A 24,095-nucleotide genomic window follows, 5' to 3' on the forward strand; every position below is an offset into this window, starting at 1 on the left:
GACGAACGTTATCTTATTTGAATGTGAACAGCAGTCCTGAATATCATTACAGATGAACGTAATCTTATTTGAATGTGAACAGCAGACCCGAATATCATTACATATGAACGTAATCTTATTTGAATGTGAACAGCAGACCCGAATATCATTACAGATGAACGTAATCTTATTTGAATGTGAACAGCAGACCCGAATATCATTACAGATGAACGTAATCTTATTTGAATGTGAACAGCAGACCCGAATATCATTACAGACGAACGTAAACTTATTTGAATGTGAACAGCAGACTTTTTCTTTACAAGTTGAGTACACCTACATTGTTAGACTCCAACTGCCCAACCAAAGGGACTTACACATGTTGTATTGGGCTCACAAATAGTGGTATTATACTGTATAGGTTATTGTTGCATGTTTTTTTTATCAATATAAACCACAAGGGAAACTGACTGGGTAAAATTGTAAATGATTTTTGAGGTTGAACAAAAAATTGACTAGAGTGCACCCTGCTTGCTTAGTAAATCTTTCCTCTATAGTGAATGCTAACACTATCTTCATGTCATGGAGGGCTTTCTCTGTACTCTGCATCCTGGAGCCGAGGTACTTGAAGTCGCTATATCATCTGCGAAGTCTAGTTCGGAGTGGGTCATTGGGCCGATTCTTCTAGACTTTCTTGTGGTGATGGTGAAGCCTAGATCCTCGTGTTCTTTGAGGGCTTGTCTCAGGGCGTAGTCAAGTACAATGATGAATAAAAACGGAGCCAGCGTGTCGCCTTGCAGAACTCCTGCCACAATTTCGAACACATCGCTTTCTCCGTCCGGGGTGATGATTTTGGCAGTGGTATTGGTGTACATGGCTTCGATGGCTCGAATAAGCCGGGGTGGGATTCTATACGCCTTCAAGATTTTGATCATCTTGCCTCTATTGATGGAGTCGTAGGCCTTTTTGAAATCTATGAAAGTCAGTTCAGCCGGCGGTTTGTTGTTCTTTACTTCCTCGATAATACGGCGGAGATCTGTGCGACATTAGAACGTTTTTCTCTGAAACCGTTTTGATTGTACCGGTAATAGTCTTTGGCCATAGTGTAGGTGAGACTGATTCCACGGTAGTTGTCTGGTGCGGACAGGTTTCCAGGTTTCGGGATTGGGATGATGTTGGACAGGGACCACTGGATGGGCATGTTGTTCGCCATCAGGCCCATATTGCAGAACTCAAGCATTATTACATCAAGCTCACAGTTTCTCAACACTTCCGGGGGAAGTAATCTGGGCCTGCACTTTTCCCCTGCTTGAGGGAGCATTTGGCTTTCCTTAGCTCTTCCATTGAGAGAAGGGGCCATCATCAATGCCAACGTTCGTGAGTACGTCTGCGATCTCCAAATCCTCACCAGTCACAGAAGGATGATCTCCCAGCAGATTTCTGAAGTGGGTGAACCATGACTTTACGCGGTTTCTCCCTTGACTTGTCCTGCTTTTGACCTCTTCCTGCCACTGACCACATTGACTATTCTCCATGCCTCACCATATTGCTTGCCCTCACGAGCTACCTCTCGACTACCTCCTCGATTCTAAGTGCAAACTCTTCCTCTCTCAGCCTTATTCACTAAATCTTTTTTTTGTAATATTGTATTGTTTAGTTAAATTGGTGCTTTCTCTTGTATAAATTTGTTTATTTGTTTTGTAAAGCGCATTGAGAGTACTTGCAGTACTGCATTGCGCTATATCAGCATTTCTTCTTCTTCTTATTATTATTTCATACACGTCCAATAGCTGTATATTCTTGCTCCGGATTTAGGCATCATGTTGTTCCTCAACTATCTTTCGTGCTGCAACAACTTCTGGGTGATCAGAATTGTGACTTCTTTTTACTCGATTCACCTTAGGCAAGCTCTTCTTTGCCTTTAGTTGGCCTCGATGAAGTGCTTGTAAAGAGTTGTTGCATCCTCCTCTCTTCTTAACTCTCCTCGCTCGTTCTCTTCCTCCCCTTCTCCTTCGTCTTCTCGTTTACTCCCAAGCACATGGAAGCGATTAAGCACTACCACTATGTACTTTGCCTGTAGATAAGGACGGGAGGAAAACGCCTTCCAATCAACCTTCTCCTTGAACCCTGTGGTCTTGAGTTGTCTTAGGCTAAGCCTAACTTGCATCGATACAACCCTGTGATCGGAGGCCACTGTCCTGAAGCTGCTGTATGCCTCAGCGCCACTTTCGTCGAACAAGGATGAAGTCCAGATGGCGACGGTCTTCTGCGGCTCTGTCTTCAAAAGTCCAGAGTTTGCCTCTTTGCTTTTGGAACAAGGTGTTAGCTGCAATGAGGCTGTTTTGTTGGAGAAAACTGACTAGAATTTGACCATTCCGGTTTGAGTCGTCTGTGTGGTACGTGTAGCGAACGTCCTCTGGTCCAAGTCTGGCATTAAAATCCCCAAGCACAGCCAACAAGTTGTGCGCTGGCACCTGCCCAACAGCAACTCGGAGATTGTTGAAGCATTGCTCGACATCTGCCTCGCTGCTGCAGTTGTGTGGAAAGTAGCATACAATAACTGTTGTGACAGGGTTGCCATCAAACTCTACTACAAGGATACCCCAACATTTCTGGTGTTCCTCCATACCTGATGTCTTCATGGACACGGCGGTGCTTGTGAATGTCTAAGACATCAATTTCGCACATCTTGCTACATGCTGCCATCTCCTCAGACCTTGACTCATCTGTTATTGTGAAGGCATTGAACGTTGATAGAGTTATCGACTTCTTGCACTTTAAAAGGTGCGCAGTAGCCTTGGCTCTGAAGTCAAACTGATCCCTCCCCGAAGGGTTTAAGAACCCGTCGTCATGGAGCCCTGAAGGGCCAGGACCTTGGCCAGCTGCTAGGTTCCTGCGGACTCCCGCCGCTGGAAGTATAGGATTTGCAGTCGTGTGTGTATTCACCATGTTACATTCAATGCTGTAGTAATCTGGGGTCGCCGTCCTTCAGGCCCACTCAGCCGTTGGGGTGCAGAAGACCCTCATCCGCCCTCATCTTTTCTGACTGATCAGTTCAACGCAGGTATAAGAACTGGGCACAAAGCCGATGTCATGCACGTTGCTAAAGTCATTGAAACCTTGAAAAATATTATTGGTCAGTTTGTTTTCCTTCCCGCAGAATGGCGGACTGCAAAACAAATTTCAAGTTTGATAGTAGGCTTGCAGCTGCTCAGATAAGGCATCAAGCAGGCCAAGGTCATTATGATGTGGACGTAGATGCCAGTGAAGAAGACTTTCGTACTTGGGAAAGTTCAGAGAACGAAGAAAGACTTCGCAAATCAGTTTATGCTGAAATAGACACTTCCCATCCAATCGTATTTGGTGATAGCAATGTTTGTACTCTAATTACACAGGGCAAAGGTAAATCGAAACGCATAAGTGATCTGAAAGATCTGTGTGAAAACTTTGCATTGAAAGTTGAAGGACCCGAATCGCGCAAAGACAGTTTCATCAAAGTACCGAACAGTCTTGTTGGTCAATGTAAATGTACTTGTACCAACAAAGGTGGCTCCGAAAATGAGACATACATGTAATCATCACATCGTAAGCCCTTTCACTTTGCAGAAAACCAACAATGTAACTAAATATTACAACAAATTGAAAAGTGTTTATGACGATTAGCAAGGTCCAAAATACAAAAGGCTTATAATTAACAGAGTACAGTGTATTATCAAAAGTACATGTTTTGTTTTGTTTTTCCAATGTAAATGAATCAGAAATATAAAAAGGTATAACAGGTCAAATTGATTTATTTATGTCATATGTCTCAAAAGTGTTATAGATCAGAAGTTTGAAATGCTATTACAACTGCAACTGTTTCTGATATCGTCATATTTTATTAAAACCTCGTTCTTAATGCGAAATAAAGAACGAACGTTTTTTAGTTGATGTTCACGGTTCACGTCAATCGAGGGCGCTGTAACCAGGCACTATTTTTAAAGACTAGTTCCCGCAAAACACTCGCGCGCGATCACTAGACTTTAGTTCACCCCACGTGACCGTGTTTCAGCCAACCGGAATACAGAACAACAACTCTGTCTTTGAATGGTCGAAAGTCGTTGGTGATGCCGTTGCTATAGACTGTGTACGATGCTGTTTTTCGTTGCTAAGCACTTCAATGGCGGAGTGCAGGCTTGCTTTATCACTTTCTAATGTTTGTATCTGCAATTTTAGGTCCAAATTTTCAACAAACTGTGCTTTCATTGACATGACTTCACTTCTTAAGTCCTCGATTAAGAGTTTCAGCTCCATAAAGTCCGAGTGTGTATTTAACACCTGAGCGTCATTTGACGTTGAACTGGAGTAAGGTGTAGATTTTCCAATTTCATTGCCATCTTTAACAATACTCTCCATGTGAGACAGTTTAAATTTAGATGATGATAGGCATGCCCTTGGAAACTTGTTACGATCATCGTTGAGGTATTGGTAAAGTTCTATAATATCATCTACTGTAGCCTCGATCGATCGTCTTGATTTTAGAATCAACTTGTCAGTAGTACCCATACCTTGTGTACACGGTTGCTCGTCACCATGTTGGGTTTTCTTGGTGTACTTGGCTTCAGCAAACTGAAGCAGAATTCTCCGGGCTTCTTGTAGCTCGTCCAAGCTTATTTCACCTCTCATGTGTTGCTTCAACGAATCATGTTGGGTAACTCAAATCTTTAGGAGGAGTAGGCTTACCCAAGCCTACATCCGTATGGACTGTAAATTGGTAACCTTGTTTCAGCCCTATAGGAGTAGCTGGCAACGGCCTCTGGACAAAACAATAATTGTAGCCCACACCTTGAAGTTGCTTTCAGGCCTTGTGTGTCTGGCGACTTGCATAAAAACAAATCCAACAGGGATATTAAATTAGACTGCAAGAAAGACTCTGCCAGGGTCAAAACTCTAGACCAGTAACTTTCCCTCAATTTAAGATGAATAAATAATAAGAGAGACGTTGCCTTAGTGAGTTTGGCTCATTGCAACAAGTCAAGCATAACTCCAAAAGGGATAATGCTTTCAACAGCTTATACACAGGCTTTCATTGAGTCTTAATCATTAAGTGAACCAAATTACACGTTGATGGAAAAACATACAGAGGAGTCACAAAGGCATTCAAACTCCGTTACGAACACACCTACATCGACGATTGCTGATCGTGTACACGTTTAACGAAAATGTCTCCTCAACTTTACAAGACGGTTGTTCTATCACTGGCCATCACTGCATCATATGCTGGTAAGAGAAACATTGATCAATATTTATTTTATTCCTATGAGTAGTTGTTGAAGCCAACCTCACAACTTTATGTGTATGTACTTAGTTAGTCTTTAAAGCAATCGCACAATATCGGTAAACAGTATTGTCCAAAGGCCCACGCTTCGTGTATCACAACTTATATAATAACAAACCGTGAACATTTTAGGCTCAATCAGTCATCGGAGTCGGAAAACCCATTTTTGTTTCCGCACGTTTCGCCGTGTCATGACATGTGTTTAAAATAAATTCGTTATTCTCCATATCGAGAATTGAAAATTGTTTTAATGTTTTCTCAAGAAGTAAAGCATTTCATGGAATAATCATTTCAAGGGAAGTCTTTCATCATTACCTTCTGTAAACCCTTTAAGTTATTTGTAAATCTGTGAACTTTTAATTGTTGTTTTGTTCAGAAATTGTCCAATGGCTTAAAAAAGAGAGCAATTAATTGTTGCACACAACGATTTTACTCGTCGCCTATGTTAACTGTGTAGCCCGTTTGTGAGACCCGTTGGACCGGTACGGCGATAGAGAGCTAATAAATAGGCTCCTCCTTGTCTGAAGTGGGTCGACAACGGACTGCCGCATTGCCAGGCTGCGGGGTGTGCCGCCCAACCACCGGTCACGCCCGTCTGGTTTATTACATCACACTTACAATAGTCTGAGGGCGCTCTCAATAATAGTTTTATCACCTCCGGGGGGGGGGGGGTGGGGATAATACGCGATTCGTAGCTTGAAGTTGGTCTGGAGTTGGATTGAAACGGCTTCTTTAAGAAGTGTTATCGTCCGTGACGGATTAGATGTCTGTGGTGGCAATTCGTACCAGTCTTTAAAAGCTGTTTTGGGTATGAATGAATAAACACCCGGAAGTGATTGAGAGCGCCCTCCAAAGCGGTCCAAAATATCGCCCATTTGTATAGCGGTGTCATGGAGCACAACACACAGTCAACAACCGAACAGTTTTTAGTTTTGAAAAACTTTCAGTTTGGAGCCGAATTTTACCCTCGATCGATAACGAACAATTCAGAAATGTACAAATCTCTTATTCCGTTTAAGAGTCAGTTCAGGTAAATAATTGACATACTTGCTCACGGTCAAAAAATGAATTTTTATACTTTGTGGGTGGAAGGACCTTGGGGTGCAAGTAAACAAAATTGCATTTTCAATTCTATATATAGCCCGTTGCCATGGTTACGGCTCATTTTGTTTTTTGGCCATTTTAGGCCGATTTTGGGGTCTGAAAAACTGGTTTTTAGCTCATATTTACAACTCCACCCCACCAAAATGCAAAATTATTTCGAAAAACCTTTTATATCACTACAAAGTATCATCCTTGGCCTTCCTTGAGAAAAAAAATTATTGCTTTAAATATCACCCTTGTGCTACTTTTGCATCATGCATTTGGACCCCAAAATGTCAACTTGCCAGGGGTCTCAGAAAATTTTCCTTTCGGCTGTGATTAGGGCCAACATTGGTCTTTCCATATCTGGTGTCAAAAACTTGGGCAATTGTATCCTGTTGTGACAGTACTGCCTCAAAACTAGACTTTTTTCCAAAAAACGTGAAAAATGCCTTTTTAAGGGTCTTTTCACATAATATCGACATACGTGTCCATGGTAAAAAGAAAAGGAATATTTTTCTTATACTTTGTGGATGGTAGGGACTTGGGGTCCAAATAAACAGCATTTACATTTCAAATCATAATATAACACGTTGCCATGGTAACAGTTCATTTGTGTTTAGGCCACTTTAGGCCGATTTTGGGGTCTGAAAAACTTTTTTTTTTTAGTTAATATTTACAACTCCACCCCACCAAAAAACAAAAATATTTCATAAAACCCTTTACATCACTACAAAGTATCATCCTTGGCTTTACTTGAGACAAAAAAATATTGCTATAAATTTTACCCTTGTGCTATTTTTAGAACGTGCATTAGAATATGTTATTTTGAACTTGCAAAATCAACATTTTTACCATATTTTTTGCTCTCAAAGTTTCATTTTTTCAGGGGTCTCAGAATATTTTCCTTTCGGTTTTGATCAGGGCCACAATTTGTCTTTTTATTTCTGGTAAGAAAAACTCGGGCAATTGTATCCTGATGTAACAGAACTGTCTCAAAAATAAACCCTTTTTCCCGAAAACATAGAGAAATGCATTTTGAAATATTTGCTTCATTTTGAATTTATAACATGAAGAAGTTAGAAATAATTCCATCAATCTGGCAGCTTTTCATAAGCACTCTGTAGGCTTAGTGCATTACCAAACATTGATCAGGACTTGTTGATGACCTAAATCTTAGAATTTGCCCCGCCCCGACTCGGCCCAGTCATATTTCTTAAAATTGCATAAAAACATAAAGTTTTGTGAACAGCGCCTCTTTTTTGAAAGTCACATTTTTTAATTCCCCTTGCACATAAAGAAAGTTTGTATTGTCTTAATTGCTCATTGGTTCTCAGAATATTTCCCTTTTGGTTGTGATTGGGCTATCATTTTGGTTTGCATGTCTGCTGGGGAAAAACACTTTCGTTTATTGGATCCTGTTGTGACACTTCTGCCTCAAACATGGTAATTTTTCCAAAAACAATAAAACTGCATTTTGAAGTTATCCCTTAGTTTGAATTGATCAAAAACAAAAACGAGCATGCTTGTTAAAAAAATATGGCACTGTTTCCATGCTCTTTAAGTAACATATAAAAAGTTTATAACCATGCTTTGCCACTGAGAGTTCTTGTTTTGTCATGACTACTTTACCTAGTTGTACAGGTATGATTCACATTGCAAGAAGAGAAGTAGTGCGATGAGCATTCTTTCCTATTCTTGTCTATACATGGCCTTATAACAGTCTTCTTGGTCCCCTGCCCGCTACCAAACTAAACATTTTCATCCCCATCAGAACAAAGAGGCTCTAAAAGTGAGCAAGTACTGTGTCCAAAGTATCTAAATGGCCATTCACCTGCTTTGGCCTTCTGTAAGCAGTTCCCCCATCCATGGTGGGGTTCCTTTCAATTGTACTGTTGCAAACAATAAAAGAGTTGGTTTATTTAACGTGATAAACAATTCAGCAGGTAATGTTTGACAATGTTTTTTGTTGATCGTTCTCAGAGACATATGTAACAATTATGAACTAGTAAGATAGTGAATGGAAAAAATAATCAAACTAGCCTGAATAAACTTTTGTCACTGCAAATGCATCTTACTTATTTATGTTGAGCAGGTGCAAGTATTTACAACTTCTTTCAATGTTGTTCCATTTAAGGAACACGTTGCCTTGGATCGGTCGAGTTGGTCTTTGAAAAGCGTTTGTAAACGTTTATTACAAAATGCATATGATTAGAAAGATATTTTAAAAGTAGAATATAATGATCCACACAAGTATCACTCAAAAACATCTTTCTAACCATGCATTTTTCATAACAAGCGGTTACAAACGCATTTCAAATACCAACTTGACCGATCCCAGGCAACGTGTTCCTTTTAAATGATCTGTTACGCTCATCATGCAAATCGTTAGTATCATTGTTTTTAATAAGATCTTGGCAAACTTTTCCAACACTTTTAAGCGGGTTTTTTAATTTCCCACATTTGTGTTGGACATGATTGGATGCTCAAAACCATCTGCCTCAAGCACAGAAACTACATTGTTTATGATCTCTATCTCTATGAAAAGTTTTACATTTGGTAGCAGGCAGGGACCAAGGAGAGTAGGCCCTGTATTAAAGACAACTTGTAAATAATGCTCATCGTACTCTACTTGCAATGGGTATCATACCTGTACAATAGGTAAAGTAGCCAAATCAAGAACTCTCAGTGGCAAAGCATTGGTTATGGTTTGGTTGGATACCATTATGTTTAAATAAAAACGTTGTATTCATTACTCAAAGGGCATGGAAACAGTGCCAGATTTTTAACAAGCATGCATTGTTTTTGGAAAAATTACTATACTTAAGGCATGATCAGTCACAACAGGATACAATAAACACAGTGTTTCTACCCAGAAGACATGAAAACACCAATAACAACCGAAAGGGAACACTTTCAAAAAAAGAGGCGCTATTCACAAAACATTGTTTTATGCAATGTCAAGAAATATGATTGGGGCTGGGCCGGGCAAATTCTAACATTAAGGTCATCAACAGTTCCTGATCAATGTTGGGTAATCCACTAAGCCTACAGAGTGCTTAGCAAGAGCTGCAAGATTGATAGAATTATTACTTTTTAATGTTAGAAATTCAATATGAAGAAAAAACAATTCAAAATGCATTTTTCTGTTTGGGGAAAAAAGTCTATTTTTGAGACAGTACTGTTAACATCAGGATATACTTGCCCAAGTTTTTTCTTACCAGAAATAAAAAGACAAATTTTGGCCCTGATCAAACCCGAAAGGAAACTATTCTGAGACCCCTGAAAAAATGAAATTTTGAGGGCAAAAAATATGGTAAAAATGTTGATTTTGCAAGTTCAAAAAAACATATTCTAATGCACGTTCTAAAAATAGCACAAGGGTGATATTTATAGCAATATTTTTTTTTCTCAAGTAAAGCCAAGGATGATACTTTGTAGTGATGTAAAAGGTTTTATGAAATATTTTTGTTTTTTGGTGGGGTGGAGTTGTATATATTAACTTAAAAAAAAAGTTTTTCAGACCCCTAAATCGGCCTAAAGTGGCCTAAACACAAATGAACTGTTACCATGGCAACGTGTTATATTATGATTTGAAATGTAAATGCTGTTTATTTGGACCCCAAGTCCCTACCATCCACAAAGTATAAGAAAAATATTCCTTTTCTTTTTACCATGGACACGTATGTCGATATTATGTGAAAAGACATTTTTCACGTTTTTTGGAAAAAAGTCTAGTTTTGAGGCAGTACTGTCACAACAGGATACAATTGCCCCAGTTTTTGACACCAGATTTGGAAAGACCAATGTTGGCCCTAATCACAGCCGAAAGGAAAATTTTCTGAGACCCCTGGCAAGTTGACATTTTAGGGTCCAAAAATAGGATAAAAATGTCGATTTTGCAAGTTCCAAAAACATACTGTAATGCATGATGCAAAAATAGCACAAGGGTGATATTTAAAGCAATAATTTTTTTTCTCAAGGAAGGCCAAGGATGATACTTTGTAGTGATATGAAAGGTTTTTTGAAATAATTTTGCATTTTGGTGGGGTGGAGTTGTAAATATGAGCTAAAAACCAGTTTTTCAGACACCAAAATCGGCCTAAAATGGCCAAAAAACAAAATGAGCCGTAACCATGGCAACGGGCTATATAAAGAATTGAAAATGCACTTTTGTTTACTTGCACCCCAAGGCCCTTCCACCCACAAAGTATAAAAAAAATTCATTTTTTGACCGTGAGCAAGTATGTCAATTATTTACCTGAACTGACTCTTAAGTAGTGATCATTCGTTTTACACTTTTGTTACGCACGATTGTGTCCGACGGTGACGATTAAGTCCGACATCATTTTTGAACCATTGTGTCCGCCCCATTGTGCCCGTACAACCATTGTGTCCGCCCCATTGTGTCCTACAAACCATTGTGTCCGACCCATTGTGTCCTACAAACCATTGTGTCCGACCTATTGTGTCCTACAAACCATTGTGTCCGACCCATTGTGTCCTACAAACCATTGTGTCCGACCTATTGTGTCCTACAAACCATTGTGTCCGACCCATTGTGTCCTACAAACCATTGTGTCCGACCTATTGTGTCCTAAAAACCATTGTGTCCGACCCATTGTGTCCTACAAACCATTGTGTCCGACCCATTGTGTCCGTAGAACCATTGTGTCCGACCCATTGTGTATGTCCTACAAATCATTGTGTCCGACCCATTATGTCCGCCCCATTGTGTCCTACAAACCATTGTGTCTGCCCAATTATGTCCTATAAAACCAATGTGTCCGCCTCATTGTGTCCGAATTTCGCCAGGTTATGTCTGATGAAACATGTTCGACACACGTTGTTGGTTAAGTTAGTCAACGCCGATTGGATTTCTTTGAGATTAGTCAATATTTTTTTATGGGCCCCAAAATCCCCAAAAGACTTGACCAGTGTTTTGCTAATAGTATTTTTTGAAACATGTGGCTAAAAGAAACTGTTTTTGTTTTTGTTTCCCTATCACATAATGTGACCTGATTTGTAAAAGCTGCTGTTATGTCGCAATTTTTGATGTATACGTGGAGTGGCAAGGGCTTAATTCAGTTTCAATTTGGTGTATGTTATAGAAGTTTTTGTAGCATCTTGCCATTCCAAATTATACCACAACTTGCATTCAATTGTTTCAAACCAAGTTCTTATGATTATCCCTATCTAGCCACGGCTAGTTTCGTGTCGTGGCCGAGCGGTTGAGAGTACCGAATTCAAACTCTGGTGTTTCTGATCAGCAGGGTGTGGGTTCGAATCCCCAGCCGTGACACTTGTGTCCTTAAGCAAGACACTTTACCATTGCTTCGCCCTTCGGATGGGACGTAAAGCCGTTGGTCCCATGTGTTGTGTAACGCATGTAAAATAAGCCAGTGCACTTATCGAAAAGAGAAGGGGTTCGCCCCGGTGTTACTGGTTGTGGCTGCTTCATGCGCCGTAGCACCTAGCACCTTGTAAACCCTTATAAGTGCTACATAATTGGGTCTCAGAATCCATCACTGCAATAACCTATCTTTCTGACAGTTTGTATATACTAGGCGCCTTGAGTACCTTGTTTGGTAGATACGTGCGCTATATAAGACTTCGATATTATTTTATTATATTATTTTCCCATTAGATTATTCATCTAAACCTTTCACAAATTGAATGTTATGAATTTGTAATGTCAACATTGTGAACTTATACAAAGCCGCGAGGACATGACCAAATAAATCCGTAGCGACAAATTAATGCCAAGTACCCACAGCAATAATATTTACCTGTGGCAACGAAAGCTTTTTTTATCGGTATACAACGTCTGGCAATGTATCGTAAGGAGGTTAATTAACAAAAAAAACTTCTTTTACTCGTGCTGTTGCTCAAATTACGAGTCCCTTGGCGATCCCCAGAGCGGTCTGTTCTCCCTCGGCATCATCTAGGGAAAATAGAGCGCTTTCTAAGCAATTAACATTAATTATTCAAAATTTGTTCAGACATACTTTGGTGAAAACAACTTTGTTGAAAGCATTATCCATGTTGGAGTTTCGCTTGGCTTCTTGCAACCAGCCAGACTCACGTTGTAAACAGCTTACCTCCTATTGGTTAAAAAATGTTCTTTACATCAATATGTAATTTGCTAACTACAAAAGCATCCCTTAATAATTGAGAGTCGCTGAAAGCATTTGTACATTAATTAGGATGACAGCATTGTCCTTGTTTGAGTTACGCTTGACTTGTTGAAATTAGTCAAACTCACTTTTAGGCAAACTATCTCTTATTATCTATTCGTCTTGCCTTGAGCGAAAATTAATCTAAAGTTAAAGGCCTGTAGTTTTAACCCTAGCAGAGTCTTTCGCTGGGGCTACATGCCCCGGTTGGAGTTATGCTCGACAGTCTCCTGACGATGGCAAGATCAGGCTAGTCTAAACGCTGGGACCAATTTAAGAACCCAATCCACGGCAGTGTTACTATAGTTAATAACGATCATATAGGCTAAAGTAGTAGTCCCAGCCAATTTTCTATACCTTCTTCTCATCAGGGCCCAATTTCATAGAGCTGCTTAAGCACAAAATTTGCTTAAGCACGGAAATAGCTTGCTTATTTTACACATGTTACTGGACAAAATTTCATGACATATACATTGCTTGTGACTGGTAGTTAGCTGTTGTTTACTTAGCAAAACAATTGAGTGGAGTCCTGGCCGGACACAATGGTTCTACGGACACAATGGGTCGGACACAATGGTTCTACGGACACTATGGGTCGGACACAATGGTTTGTAGGACATAATGGGTCGGTCACAATGGTTTGTAGGACACAATAGGTCGGACCCAATGATTCTACGGACACAATGGGTCGGACACAATGGTTTGTAGGACATAATGGATCGGACACAATGGTTTGTAGGACACAATAGGTCGGACCCAATGATTCTACGGACACATTGGTCGGACACAATGGTTTGTAGGAAACTATGGGTCGGACACAATCCTTTGTAGGACACAATGGGGCGGACACAAATGTTTGTAGGACACAATGGGTCGGACACAATGGTTCTACGGACACAATGGGGCGGACACAATGGTTCATAAATGATGTCGGACTTAATCGTCACCGTCGGACACAACCGTGCGTAACACACGTTCAAAGCACCGTAGCATGTCCAGATCTTGCCAATGCCCAATCACAAGCTGGATACTGAAGGCTCCACCCTACTCGGACCGTTGTCTTTGTTAAACGCTATACATATTCATGTTATTCAATAGAGCCGGAGAGCTGGAGGCATATGTAAGCCCCAGGAAAATTATCTTATTGTCTGCTCCTTGAAAAGCATGCAGGTAGCGGACAATCACTCACAAGACAGTGTAGCGTTAGCATTCACTATAGAGGAAAGATTTACTAAGAATTGCTGTTGTCCACTAGTGCCCGGCCAAATAATATAACCTAAGGAAAAGGCGAAAAGGGGCACATTTTAAAATTATTTTTAAGTACCCTCTTAAACTATTTTGCAAAGAAATGTATGTTAAGAAGGGGCTTGGTGAAGCATGTTGGGTGTCACTGTGGCCGAATAACATAAGGATTTATTTATAACTACTAAAGCTGATACTCCAGCGTCCTTACTAATACTGTTATTATGTGCAAACACAAAAACACGATATTCATATCACTCAGGTGTTGGATTGAAACTCCAAAATCCAGTAGGGATCACACAAAGTAGAGAAAAACATATAATATTGTAAGTGACCAACTTATCTTATTTGAATGTGAACAGCAGTCCTGAATATCATCAGAGCTGAACGTAATCTTATTTGAATGTGAACAGCAGTCCTGAATATCATTACAGATGAACGTAATCTTATTTGAATGTGAACAGCAGTCTTGAATATCATCAGAGCTGAACGTAATCTTACTTTAATGTGAACAGCAGTCCTGAATATCATTACAGATGAACGTAATCTTATTTGAATGTGAACAGCAGTCCTGAATATCATTACAGAGCTGAACGTAATCTTTTTTTTAACGTGAACAGCAGTCCTGAATATCATTGCAGAGCTGAACGTAATTTTATTTGAATGTGAACAGCAGTCCTGAATACCATTACAGATGAACGTAAACTTATTTGAATGTGAACAGCAGTCCTGAATATCATTACAGGTGAACGTTATCTTATTTGAATGTGAACAGCAGTCCTGAATAGCATTACAGACGAACGTAATCTTATTTGAATGTGAACAGCAGTCCTGAATATCATTACAGATGAACGTAATCTTATTTGAATGTGAACAGCAGTCCTGAATATCATTACAGATGAACGTAATCTTATTTGAATGTGAACAGCAGACCCGAATATCATTACAGATGAACGTAATCTTATTTGAATGTGAACAGCAGACCCGAATATCATTACAGACGAACGTAAACTTATTTGAATGTGAACAGCAGACTTTTTCTTTACAAGTTGAGTACACCTACATTGTTAGACTCCAACTGCCCAACCAAAGGGACTTACACATGTTATTGTTGTTATATAGGTTATTGTTGCATGTTTTTTTATCAATATAAACCACAAGGGAAACTGACTGGGTAAAATTGTAAATGATTTTTGAGGTTGAACAAAAAATTGACTAGAGTGCACCCTGCTTGCTTAGTAAATCTTTCCTCTATAGTGAATGCTAACACTATCTTCATGTCATGGAGGGCTTTCTCTGTACTCTGCATCCTGGAGCCGAGGTACTTGAAGTCGCTATATCATCTGCGAAGTCTAGTTCGGAGAGGGTCATTGGGCCGATTCTTCAAGTACAATGATGAATAAAAACGGAGCCAGCGTGTCGCCTTGCAGAACTCCTGCCACAATTTCGAACACATCGCTTTCTCCGTCCGGGGTGATGATTTTGGCAGTGGTATTGGTGTACATGGCTTCGATGGCTCGAATAAGCCGGGGTGGGATTCTATACGCCTTCAAGATTTTGATCGTCTTGCCTCTATTGATGGAGTCGTAGGCCTTTTTGAAATCTATGAAAGTCAGTTCAGCCGGCGGTTTGTTGTTCTTTACTTCCTCGATAATACGGCGGAGATCTGTGCGACATTAGAACGTTTTTCTCTGAAACCGTTTTGATTGTACCGGTAATAGACTTTGGCCATAGTGTAGGTGAGACTGATTCCACGGTAGTTGTCTGGTGATGACAGGTTTCCAGGTTTCGGGATTGGGATGATGTTGAACAGGGACCACTGGGTGGGCATGTTGTTCGCCATCAGGCCCATATTGCAGAACTCAAGCATTATTACATCAAGCTCACAGTTTCTCAACACTTCCGGGGGAAGTCATCTGGGCCTGCACTTTTCCCCTGCTTGAGGGAGCATTTGGCTTTCCTTAGCTCTTCCATCGAGAGAAGGGGCCATCATCAATGCCAACGTTCGTGAGTACGTCTGCGATCTCCAAATCCTCACCAGTCACAGAAGGATGATCTCCCAGCAGATTTCTGAAGTGGGTGAACCATGACTTTACGCGGTTTCTCCCTTGACTTGTCCTGCTTTTGACCTCTTCCTGCCACTGACCACATTGACTATTCTCCATGCCTCACCATATTGCTTGCCCTCACGAGCTACCTCTCGACTACCTCCTCGATTCTAAGTGCAAACTCTTCCTCTCTCAGCCTTATTCACTAAATCTTGTTTTTGTAATATTGTATTGTTTAGTTAAATTGGTGCTTTCTCTTGTATAAATTTGTTTATTTGTTTTGTAAAGCGCATTGAGAGTACTTGCAGTACTGAATTGCGCTATATCAGCATTTCTTCTTCTTATTATTATTATTTCATACACGTCTAATAGCTGTATATTCTTGCTCCGGATTTAGGCATCATGTTGTTCCTCAACTATCTTTCGTGCTGCAACAACTTCTGGGTGATCAGAATTGTGACTTCTTTTTACTCGATTCACCTTAGGCAAGCTCTTCTTTGCCTCTAAGTTGGCCTCGATGAAGTGCTTGTAAAGAGTTGTTGCATCCTCCTCTCTTCTTAACTCTCCTCGCTCGTTCTCTTCCTCCCCTTCTCCTTCGTCTTCTCGTTTACTCCCAAGCACATGGAAGCGATTAAGCACTACCACTATGTACTTTGCCTGTAGATAAGGACGGGAGGAAAACGCCTTCCAATCAACCTTCTCCTTGAACCCTGTGGTCTTGAGTTGTCTTAGGCTAAGCCTAACTTGCATCGATACAACCCTGTGATCGGAGGCCACTGTCCTGAAGCTGCTGTATGCCTCAGCGCCACTTTCGTCGAACAAGGATGAAGTCCAGATGGCGACGGTCTTCTGCGGCTCTGTCTTCAAAAGTCCAGAGTTTGCCTCTTTGCTTTTGGAACAAGGTGTTAGCTGCAATGAGGCTGTTTTGTTGGAGAAAACTGACTAGAATTTGACCATTCCGGTTTGAGTCGTCTGTGTGGTACGTGTAGCGAACGTCCACTGGTCCAAGTCTGGCATTAAAATCCCCAAGCACAGCCAACAAGTTGTGCGCTGGCACCTGCCCAACAGCAACTCGGAGATTGTTGAAGCATTGCTCGACATCTGCCTCGCTGCTGCAGTTGTGTGGAAAGTAGCATACAATAACTGTTGTGACAGGGTTGCCATCAAACTCTACTACAAGGATACCCCAACATTTCTGGTGTTCCTCCATACCTGATGTCTTCATGGACACGGCGGTGCTTGTGAATGTCTAAGACATCAATTTCGCACATCTTGCTACATGCTGCCATCTCCTCAGACCTTGACTCATCTGTTATTGTGAAGGCATTGAACGTTGATAGAGTTATCGACTTCTTGCACTTTAAAAGGTGCGCAGTAGCCTTGGCTCTGAAGTCAAACTGATCCCTCCCCGAAGGGTTTAAGAACCCGTCGTCATGGAGCCCTGAAGGGCCAGGACCTTGGCCAGCTGCTAGGTTCCTGCGGACTCCCGCCGCTGGAAGTATAGGATTTGCAGTCGTGTGTGTATTCACCATGTTACATTCAATGCTGTAGTAATCTGGGGTCGCCGTCCTTCAGGCCCACTCAGCCGTTGGGGTGCAGAAGACCCTCATCCGCCCTCATCTTTTCTGACTGATCAGTTCAACGCAGGTATAAGAACTGGGCACAAAGCCGATGTCATGCACGTTGCTAAAGTCATTGAAACCTTGAAAAATATTATTGGTCAGTTTGTTTTCCTTCCCGCAGAATGGCGGACTGCAAAACAAATTTCAAGTTTGATAGTAGGCTTGCAGCTGCTCAGATAAGGCATCAAGCAGGCCAAGGTCATTATGATGTGGACGTAGATGCCAGTGAAGAAGACTTTCGTACTTGGGAAAGTTCAGAGAACGAAGAAAGACTTCGCAAATCAGTTTATGCTGAAATAGACACTTCCCATCCAATCGTATTTGGTGATAGCAATGTTTGTACTCTAATTACACAGGGCAAAGGTAAATCGAAACGCATAAGTGAATTGAAAGATCTGTGTGAAAACTTTGGATTGAAAGTTGAAGGACCCGAATCGCGCAAAGACAGTTTCATCAAAGTACCAAACAGTCTTGTTGGTCAATGTAAATGTACTTGTACCAACAAAGGTGGCTCCGAAAATGAGACATACATGTAATCATCACATCGTAAGCCCTTTCACTTTGCAGAAAACCAACAATGTAACTAAATATTACAACAAATTGAAAAGTGTTTATGACGATTAGCAAGGTCCAAAATACAAAAGGCTTATAATTAACAGAGTACAGTGTATTATCAAAAGTACCTGTTTTGTTTTGTTTTTCCAATGTAAATGAATCAGAAATATAAAAAGGTATAACAGGTCAAATTGATTTATTTATGTCATATGTCTCAAAAGTGTTATAGATCAGAAGTTTGAAAGGCTATTACAACTGCAACTGTTTCTGATATCGTCATAGCGTATATACCATTGCATGCATTCACTGACTTGTGAATGTGATAGTAGAATAGGTTCTCCCTTGAGTAAAATAACCCCACTAATATTTATAATGTACATTTGTCATTACAATAATTTGTTGACTTAAAAAATGGCCCTGAACGTTTTTCTTGAACATACAATTAAATTGCTTAACATATTTTGTTGTTGCTGTATCTTAAGCTAATATTAAAAAAAAAAAAAAATAAAGATTGTTTTTCTCATGATAAAGTCTAACGCTCACAGACTCGCTTTGACCCTTAAAATATGACGTCAGCATAAATATTAAGGAGAGCGTATTGTGCACAATTAGATAAACCACGTGGTTGGGAGGGTTAAAACCCCCTTTCAATGAATGGAATGTTCCAAATTCATTAAAATGTATTTTTCTGTCAAAGAACAATGATGCTTTGTATCTATTTAGTTATTAGAACTCAAAAGTGTCAATAAAAAGGAAGCGGTAACTCAATCAAACTGGAAAACACGATTTGTTGCTTCCAAATAAGGGTAAATATGACCCATATACAAAATTCCCTACCTCAACAATTTTGAAAAAACCCAAATGTTCAACTTGATATCCGTCAAGTACACAAGATAACCTCTTACAAATGTGAGTTTAAATGTTGAACTAGCCTGAATTAAAAAAGTTCATTGAATTCAAATTTCAGTAATTTGCGAAGTTTTGCGTAATTTAAAAAACGTTATTTTTATGCCATTTTTGAAATTCACTTGCAAAATTCCTAAATCAAACAAGCAAATTCAAGAAATGCTATGTTATTATATATAAAACACTACAGACATGACCCAAAAATTGTAAAAATCGGTTGGGTTTAGAGCACTTTTCTGTAAAGATAGAATTTGGGGTAATTTCAGTAAAAAACACTATTTTCTTTGCATTGGAGGTGTCCAAATTCAGGGGGTCTCACCCAAGCTAACAGAGGGGTGCCATGAACTTTTTAACATTGCCAATGGGGAACCATTCACCCCCCTTGATGATCCCCAAAATATAATTGAAATTCACCGACCTTCATCTTTCAACTTTTTCAACACCCTGCATGAACCTTAAAAAATCTGACACTTAAATACTTAATGTTGAGAACATAAACAGACACAGGGATCCCCGAGTGATGAGTGGTGACCGTATACTGTGTATAGAAAGTCAAATCATCTATTTTAAGTGAATGTTAAGAATTTCAACTAGAACATAATCATACATTCAAAATACAATGTTAATTTGTCTTTAGTAATCCTTGAATTGACTGAGACTAAGATGATAGTTCATCATTTTGGACCACCACCTGATGGTTATACTCCTGGTCAACACTGGGTCACACAAGTCATGAAACAGGTACCAAAACGGAATCGATGCCAGTCCACTAAAAAAGGTAAGCAAAAACGTTGTTTTAAGTTTATTGTTTAACTATTGAACACTAAAGGGTTATTATTTAAATACAGTACAATATACTCTACAAGTCTCAAGTAATAGCGTAAGATACAACCTCACATCATATGCGCTTCAGCGATGTGTATAGTCCACGGTGTACTAAAAAAGACAAACAATCACTCCAGAGGCAAACAACATGAGTGGGATTCAAACCCTTGACCCTTGACTATTCTAGAAAATATTGTTTTCAGAACCAGACCGCCGAGCTACTCCAGTGACGAGTCAGTTCGGATCATTCTAGCACAGGCTACCGACATACATGTTACTCCTACTCATAACAAACGCCAATTTCAATATAATTTTCTCTTGTCAAATCCAACAGATACATTTAGCGACTGTCAAGCTTTGCTGGATGCTGGGTTCAAAGAAGATGGTATCTACACTATCCATCCCTACCAGAATGATGAAGGAGTTAAAGTGTTTTGTGATATGACGAAGCATACCGGCTGGATTGTAAGTACAACTTGTGTTTATCCAATGTTAGAATCCTATTTTGCTTAGCAGACAACATGTATTCCCAAATATAATCTCAAATATATAACACAACAAGCAATTAATTAACATATGGTCCTCGAACAAACATAATGCCAACAACTCTGTCTTTGTAAAAAAGAACACTGACACATATGTTTCGCGTTGCATATCGACTTGCACTTATCGACTACACACATTCTTTAAAAAACATACCTGGTGCAATACATTTTGTATCGTTTTCCAAGTTGTGAAAGTTCAGTGCTTTCATTTATCCCTAAAACACAGCAGTACTTCAACGATATAAGGGAAAAAATGTAACTAGAATTTGTTTTACCAAAGTAAAACAAAACTTATTTGATCTTGTTTTTTTATTATTAAGCGTTAGTGTTGAAGGTCAGTCTGAAATTTATGTGAACACTTTTTTTTATGGGGACCAATGTCGGTTTGTATACACAATAACACGAGCTACTCTTGTTATTATCTTCTAGGTTGTCCAGCGGCGCTATAATGGACCAGTCAATTTCAACCGCAGTTGGGCAGAATACAAACAAGGCTTTGGGTCAACGGATGGTGAGTTCTGGCTTGGCAATGAGATTCTACACAACCTGACTGATGCTGAAGGGAACTGGACAATCCGCCTGGACCTAACCAACGAAGATAACGTCACGGGTCATTTGCTGAAGACAAAGTTTCACGTCGGACCTGTCGATTACACCATGTTTCTGGAGCACTCCGAGGTACAACCAACTGGTATGTTAACATATCACTGGTATATTATATATTGAGTAGGGTAGATGGCCTTAGCTTTTTATCCAAACCGGACCTTCTTCAGAGGCATGTTTTGTTATAATCATAAACAATACATTTTCCATCGCGGCCAATTGCCGAATATGGGAAAACCATAACAGTTTACAGGGGGAATGTACAAGATTTAGTTACATAAAAATAAAAAACGATGTTAAAACAAAACAAAACTTGAGGACACTAACTAATGGATGTAGGTCCTTCTGAAGAGCGAACATTATTTTGTACTTGAAAGGAAAATCAAATAATTTCTTTTCAATATAATTCAATACATGACATTGTATTAACCATTACCAAGGCTCCCCTGATTATATTAAGATTCAAATTATAATAGTGGATACATTAATGTTTTACGGGAACATTTGTTTGCGAATCACAGGCGATGTTTTTACGGTAATCTGTTATTTTAAATGACACGTTTCAAAACCGTCAGTCAACATTAAATTCAACAAAATTTAAACCAGACTCCTGGCAAAAGTTGAAATGAACTTTACTTTCTTTTTTATAAGCAGTTTGTTATTATTATAATAATTTATTTGGCATAAAACACATACAAAATACAAACAATAACAAAACAAAAGCCATGGAAACCAGCCAGGAATTAAAAATCTTTACAAAACAAAACAAAACTGTAGGCCGAATTAGGGCCTTCATTGCCAATGCCCTTGGCCAAAATATTAACAATCTATCATTATTTACAATAAAGTTCATAAACATTGAACAATAGAGATGCTAAAAAAGTAAAAATGCAGAATGGGTTAAGACCGTTAAAAATGCAAAATATGCGGTGTGTTTTGGTTACAGTTGGCAGATACTGTGGGCTAGGAATGGAAGACGGGAGTATTCCTGATGATAGGATCACAGCATCTAGTCAGTGGGGTTCAGATAATCAGCCAAGTAATGCACGACTGAACCTGAACCGTTATTGGGTACCTTATGTAGGACGATTCGTTGGTTCATGGCTTCAAATATTTATGGGTTCAGAGTCAGTGTATATTGAGGGTGTCATCACACAGGGCGATCCACACAGTTACGATCCAGAGGGTATATATGATAGCTGGGTGACACACTACCAGGTACATTACAGCATTGATGGCACTGCATGGCTGTATGTTAATGGGGACTCTACTCCACAGGTAAGAGTACTCAGCAAAGACACCCTCAAACCTAACATGTATTCCTTATAAACTAAAGACACTTCAATAAAGCAGTACAGCCTATATTCAGGATTTATGTATCAATTGTTATTACTTCATATATGTATCATCATGACCACCTTTGATTCCTTTAACAGACATTCCCCGACAACTACGCTCATATTAACAATATTCCTTAAAAACAAAGACACTCCAATAATGCAGTACAGCCACTATTTATAACCGAAGTGTAAATTATCATTTGTATGTATTATTGTCCCCACCTCTGGTTTGAATTTATTTTTTTACAGACATTCATTGGCAACACTGATAGAAACACCCCAGTTACCAATATATTCCAGCAGCCTATTCAAGCACGGTACATCCGCATCAGACCTACAGCCTGGTATGGCGGCCCAGCCCTACGTATTGAACTCCTTGGATGCAGAGGTATTGTGTCAGTCAATCACCACGTTTTCAAAGGTCAGGCTTATTGCCTAAATCTTAACCTGAATTAATATGCTAGCCTCTTCTTCTAATCTTAAAGTTAAAAGTAAACAAACTATTGCTAACCAGTAGATGTTATCAAAATGGACACCAACAGGAGTGACGAAACTGTGTGGGGTATTTATGAATATCCAATTCTATAAATAAGTTCATCTGGATTGTTGATAATCATGATTATAAAGATTTGCAAGTAACATCTACATAAACTTGGATTTGCAAAAAACGAAACTTTTAATTTAAGATAAATGTCCATATTCGCGCCTTTAAGACAAATTAAATAGATTGCTGTATATTTCTTATCGAAAGTTTATTGTGAACCGTTTGACCACAAAGCAGTCATGTGAATCATTTAATCACCAACGCACAATTTTTATATTTAATAGGGAAATCTGTCGAAAAGGTTTGAGCGAGAGCACTACCAACTCTATATGAATTAAACTAGTGTTGCTAAAGATCTCATTTTGTTTTATGTAAAGTAAAATAGAGAAATGGAACTCTCAAAATCAAAAACAATCGGTTACAAACAGCTCTAGCTGTGCCTTTATCAACTGTTTAAACACCACACGTGAAACGCTCTCCACCAATAGGAATAGCCACCTTGTCTGAGGTATTTATGAATGTTGATTATTTTGTACTTTCTTATGTTTTCCAGATGATATTCTTGAGACTACCAACAATCAAGCCTTCATCATTCACCATCACACAGATAATAACCAAGACGAAACAAACTGCCCAAGTCTGAACAGTGAAGGAGGATGGTGGTTTAATAGATGCTCTGGTATACCTGGTGTAGATAATAACCTTAATGCTGAATATATCCAACCTAGTGATACTAAGGGTCCATACAAACGAGTTATTAGAGCTACTGAATGGAACGGTTCTCGTATTGTAAAGACTGAAATCAAAATACGCCGTCAATCTCCACCTCGTGGCTAAAAAAAAATTGAGGGTGGAATTTGCAGTGTCCCTTGACAATCAAATGATAAGCCAACGCAGACTCGTAATTGGTACAATTATCCACCAAATTGGGTATCTATTTAGCTCAGACTTAAACAGGTAAACAATACAGTGGTATATGGACTGTTCAATCACAAAAAAAGAAGCTAAGCCAACAACTAACAAACAAATGTTTAGCCTTTAAAGGCACTGGACACTATTGGTAATTGTCAAAGACCATGCACTTATCTCGCTCGGTATATATAAACATATTCATAAAATAAAAAACTTGTGGAAATTGAGCTCAACTGTCGTCGAAGTTGCGAGATAACTTTTAAAGAAAAAATACCCTTCTCACACGAAGTTTTGTGCTTTCAAATGCTTGACTTCGAGACCTCAAAATTTAATTAAAAGGTCTCGAAATCAAAATCTTTGAAAATTACTTCTTTCTCGAAAACTACGTTCTATCATAG

The 24,095-nt window shown here is 39.4% G+C and overlaps 1 protein-coding gene across 1 annotated transcript; it reads left to right on the plus strand.

Annotated features, from left to right (window-relative positions):
• The first annotated feature begins 17,589 nt into the window (after window positions 1–17,589).
• Window positions 17,590–23,622, plus strand: LOC117299612. Its single transcript, XM_033783160.1, has 7 exons — window positions 17,590–17,830; window positions 19,566–19,706; window positions 20,088–20,218; window positions 20,728–20,989; window positions 21,848–22,179; window positions 22,491–22,629; window positions 23,339–23,622. Exons 1-7 carry the CDS (start codon window positions 17,590–17,592, stop codon window positions 23,620–23,622), a joined length of 1,530 nt encoding a protein of 509 aa, XP_033639051.1.
• Window positions 23,623–24,095: the final 473 nt, after the last annotated feature.

The sequence above is a fragment of the Asterias rubens genome, chromosome 14, assembly GCF_902459465.1.
Source record: "Asterias rubens chromosome 14, eAstRub1.3, whole genome shotgun sequence".
NCBI lineage: Eukaryota > Metazoa > Echinodermata > Asteroidea > Forcipulatida > Asteriidae > Asterias > Asterias rubens.

Excerpts from the sequence above, each read along its gene's own strand:
- LOC117299612 (XM_033783160.1), top strand. The coding sequence starts at position 17,590 with ATGGCGGACTGCAAAACAAATTTCAAGTTTGATAGTAGGCTTGCAGCT. Across the intron at positions 19,707-20,087 it reads ATGCCAGTCCACTAAAAAAG|ATACATTTAGCGACTGTCAA; the intron begins GTAAGCAAAAAC and ends CAAATCCAACAG. Across the intron at positions 20,219-20,727 it reads CGAAGCATACCGGCTGGATT|GTTGTCCAGCGGCGCTATAA; the intron begins GTAAGTACAACT and ends ATTATCTTCTAG.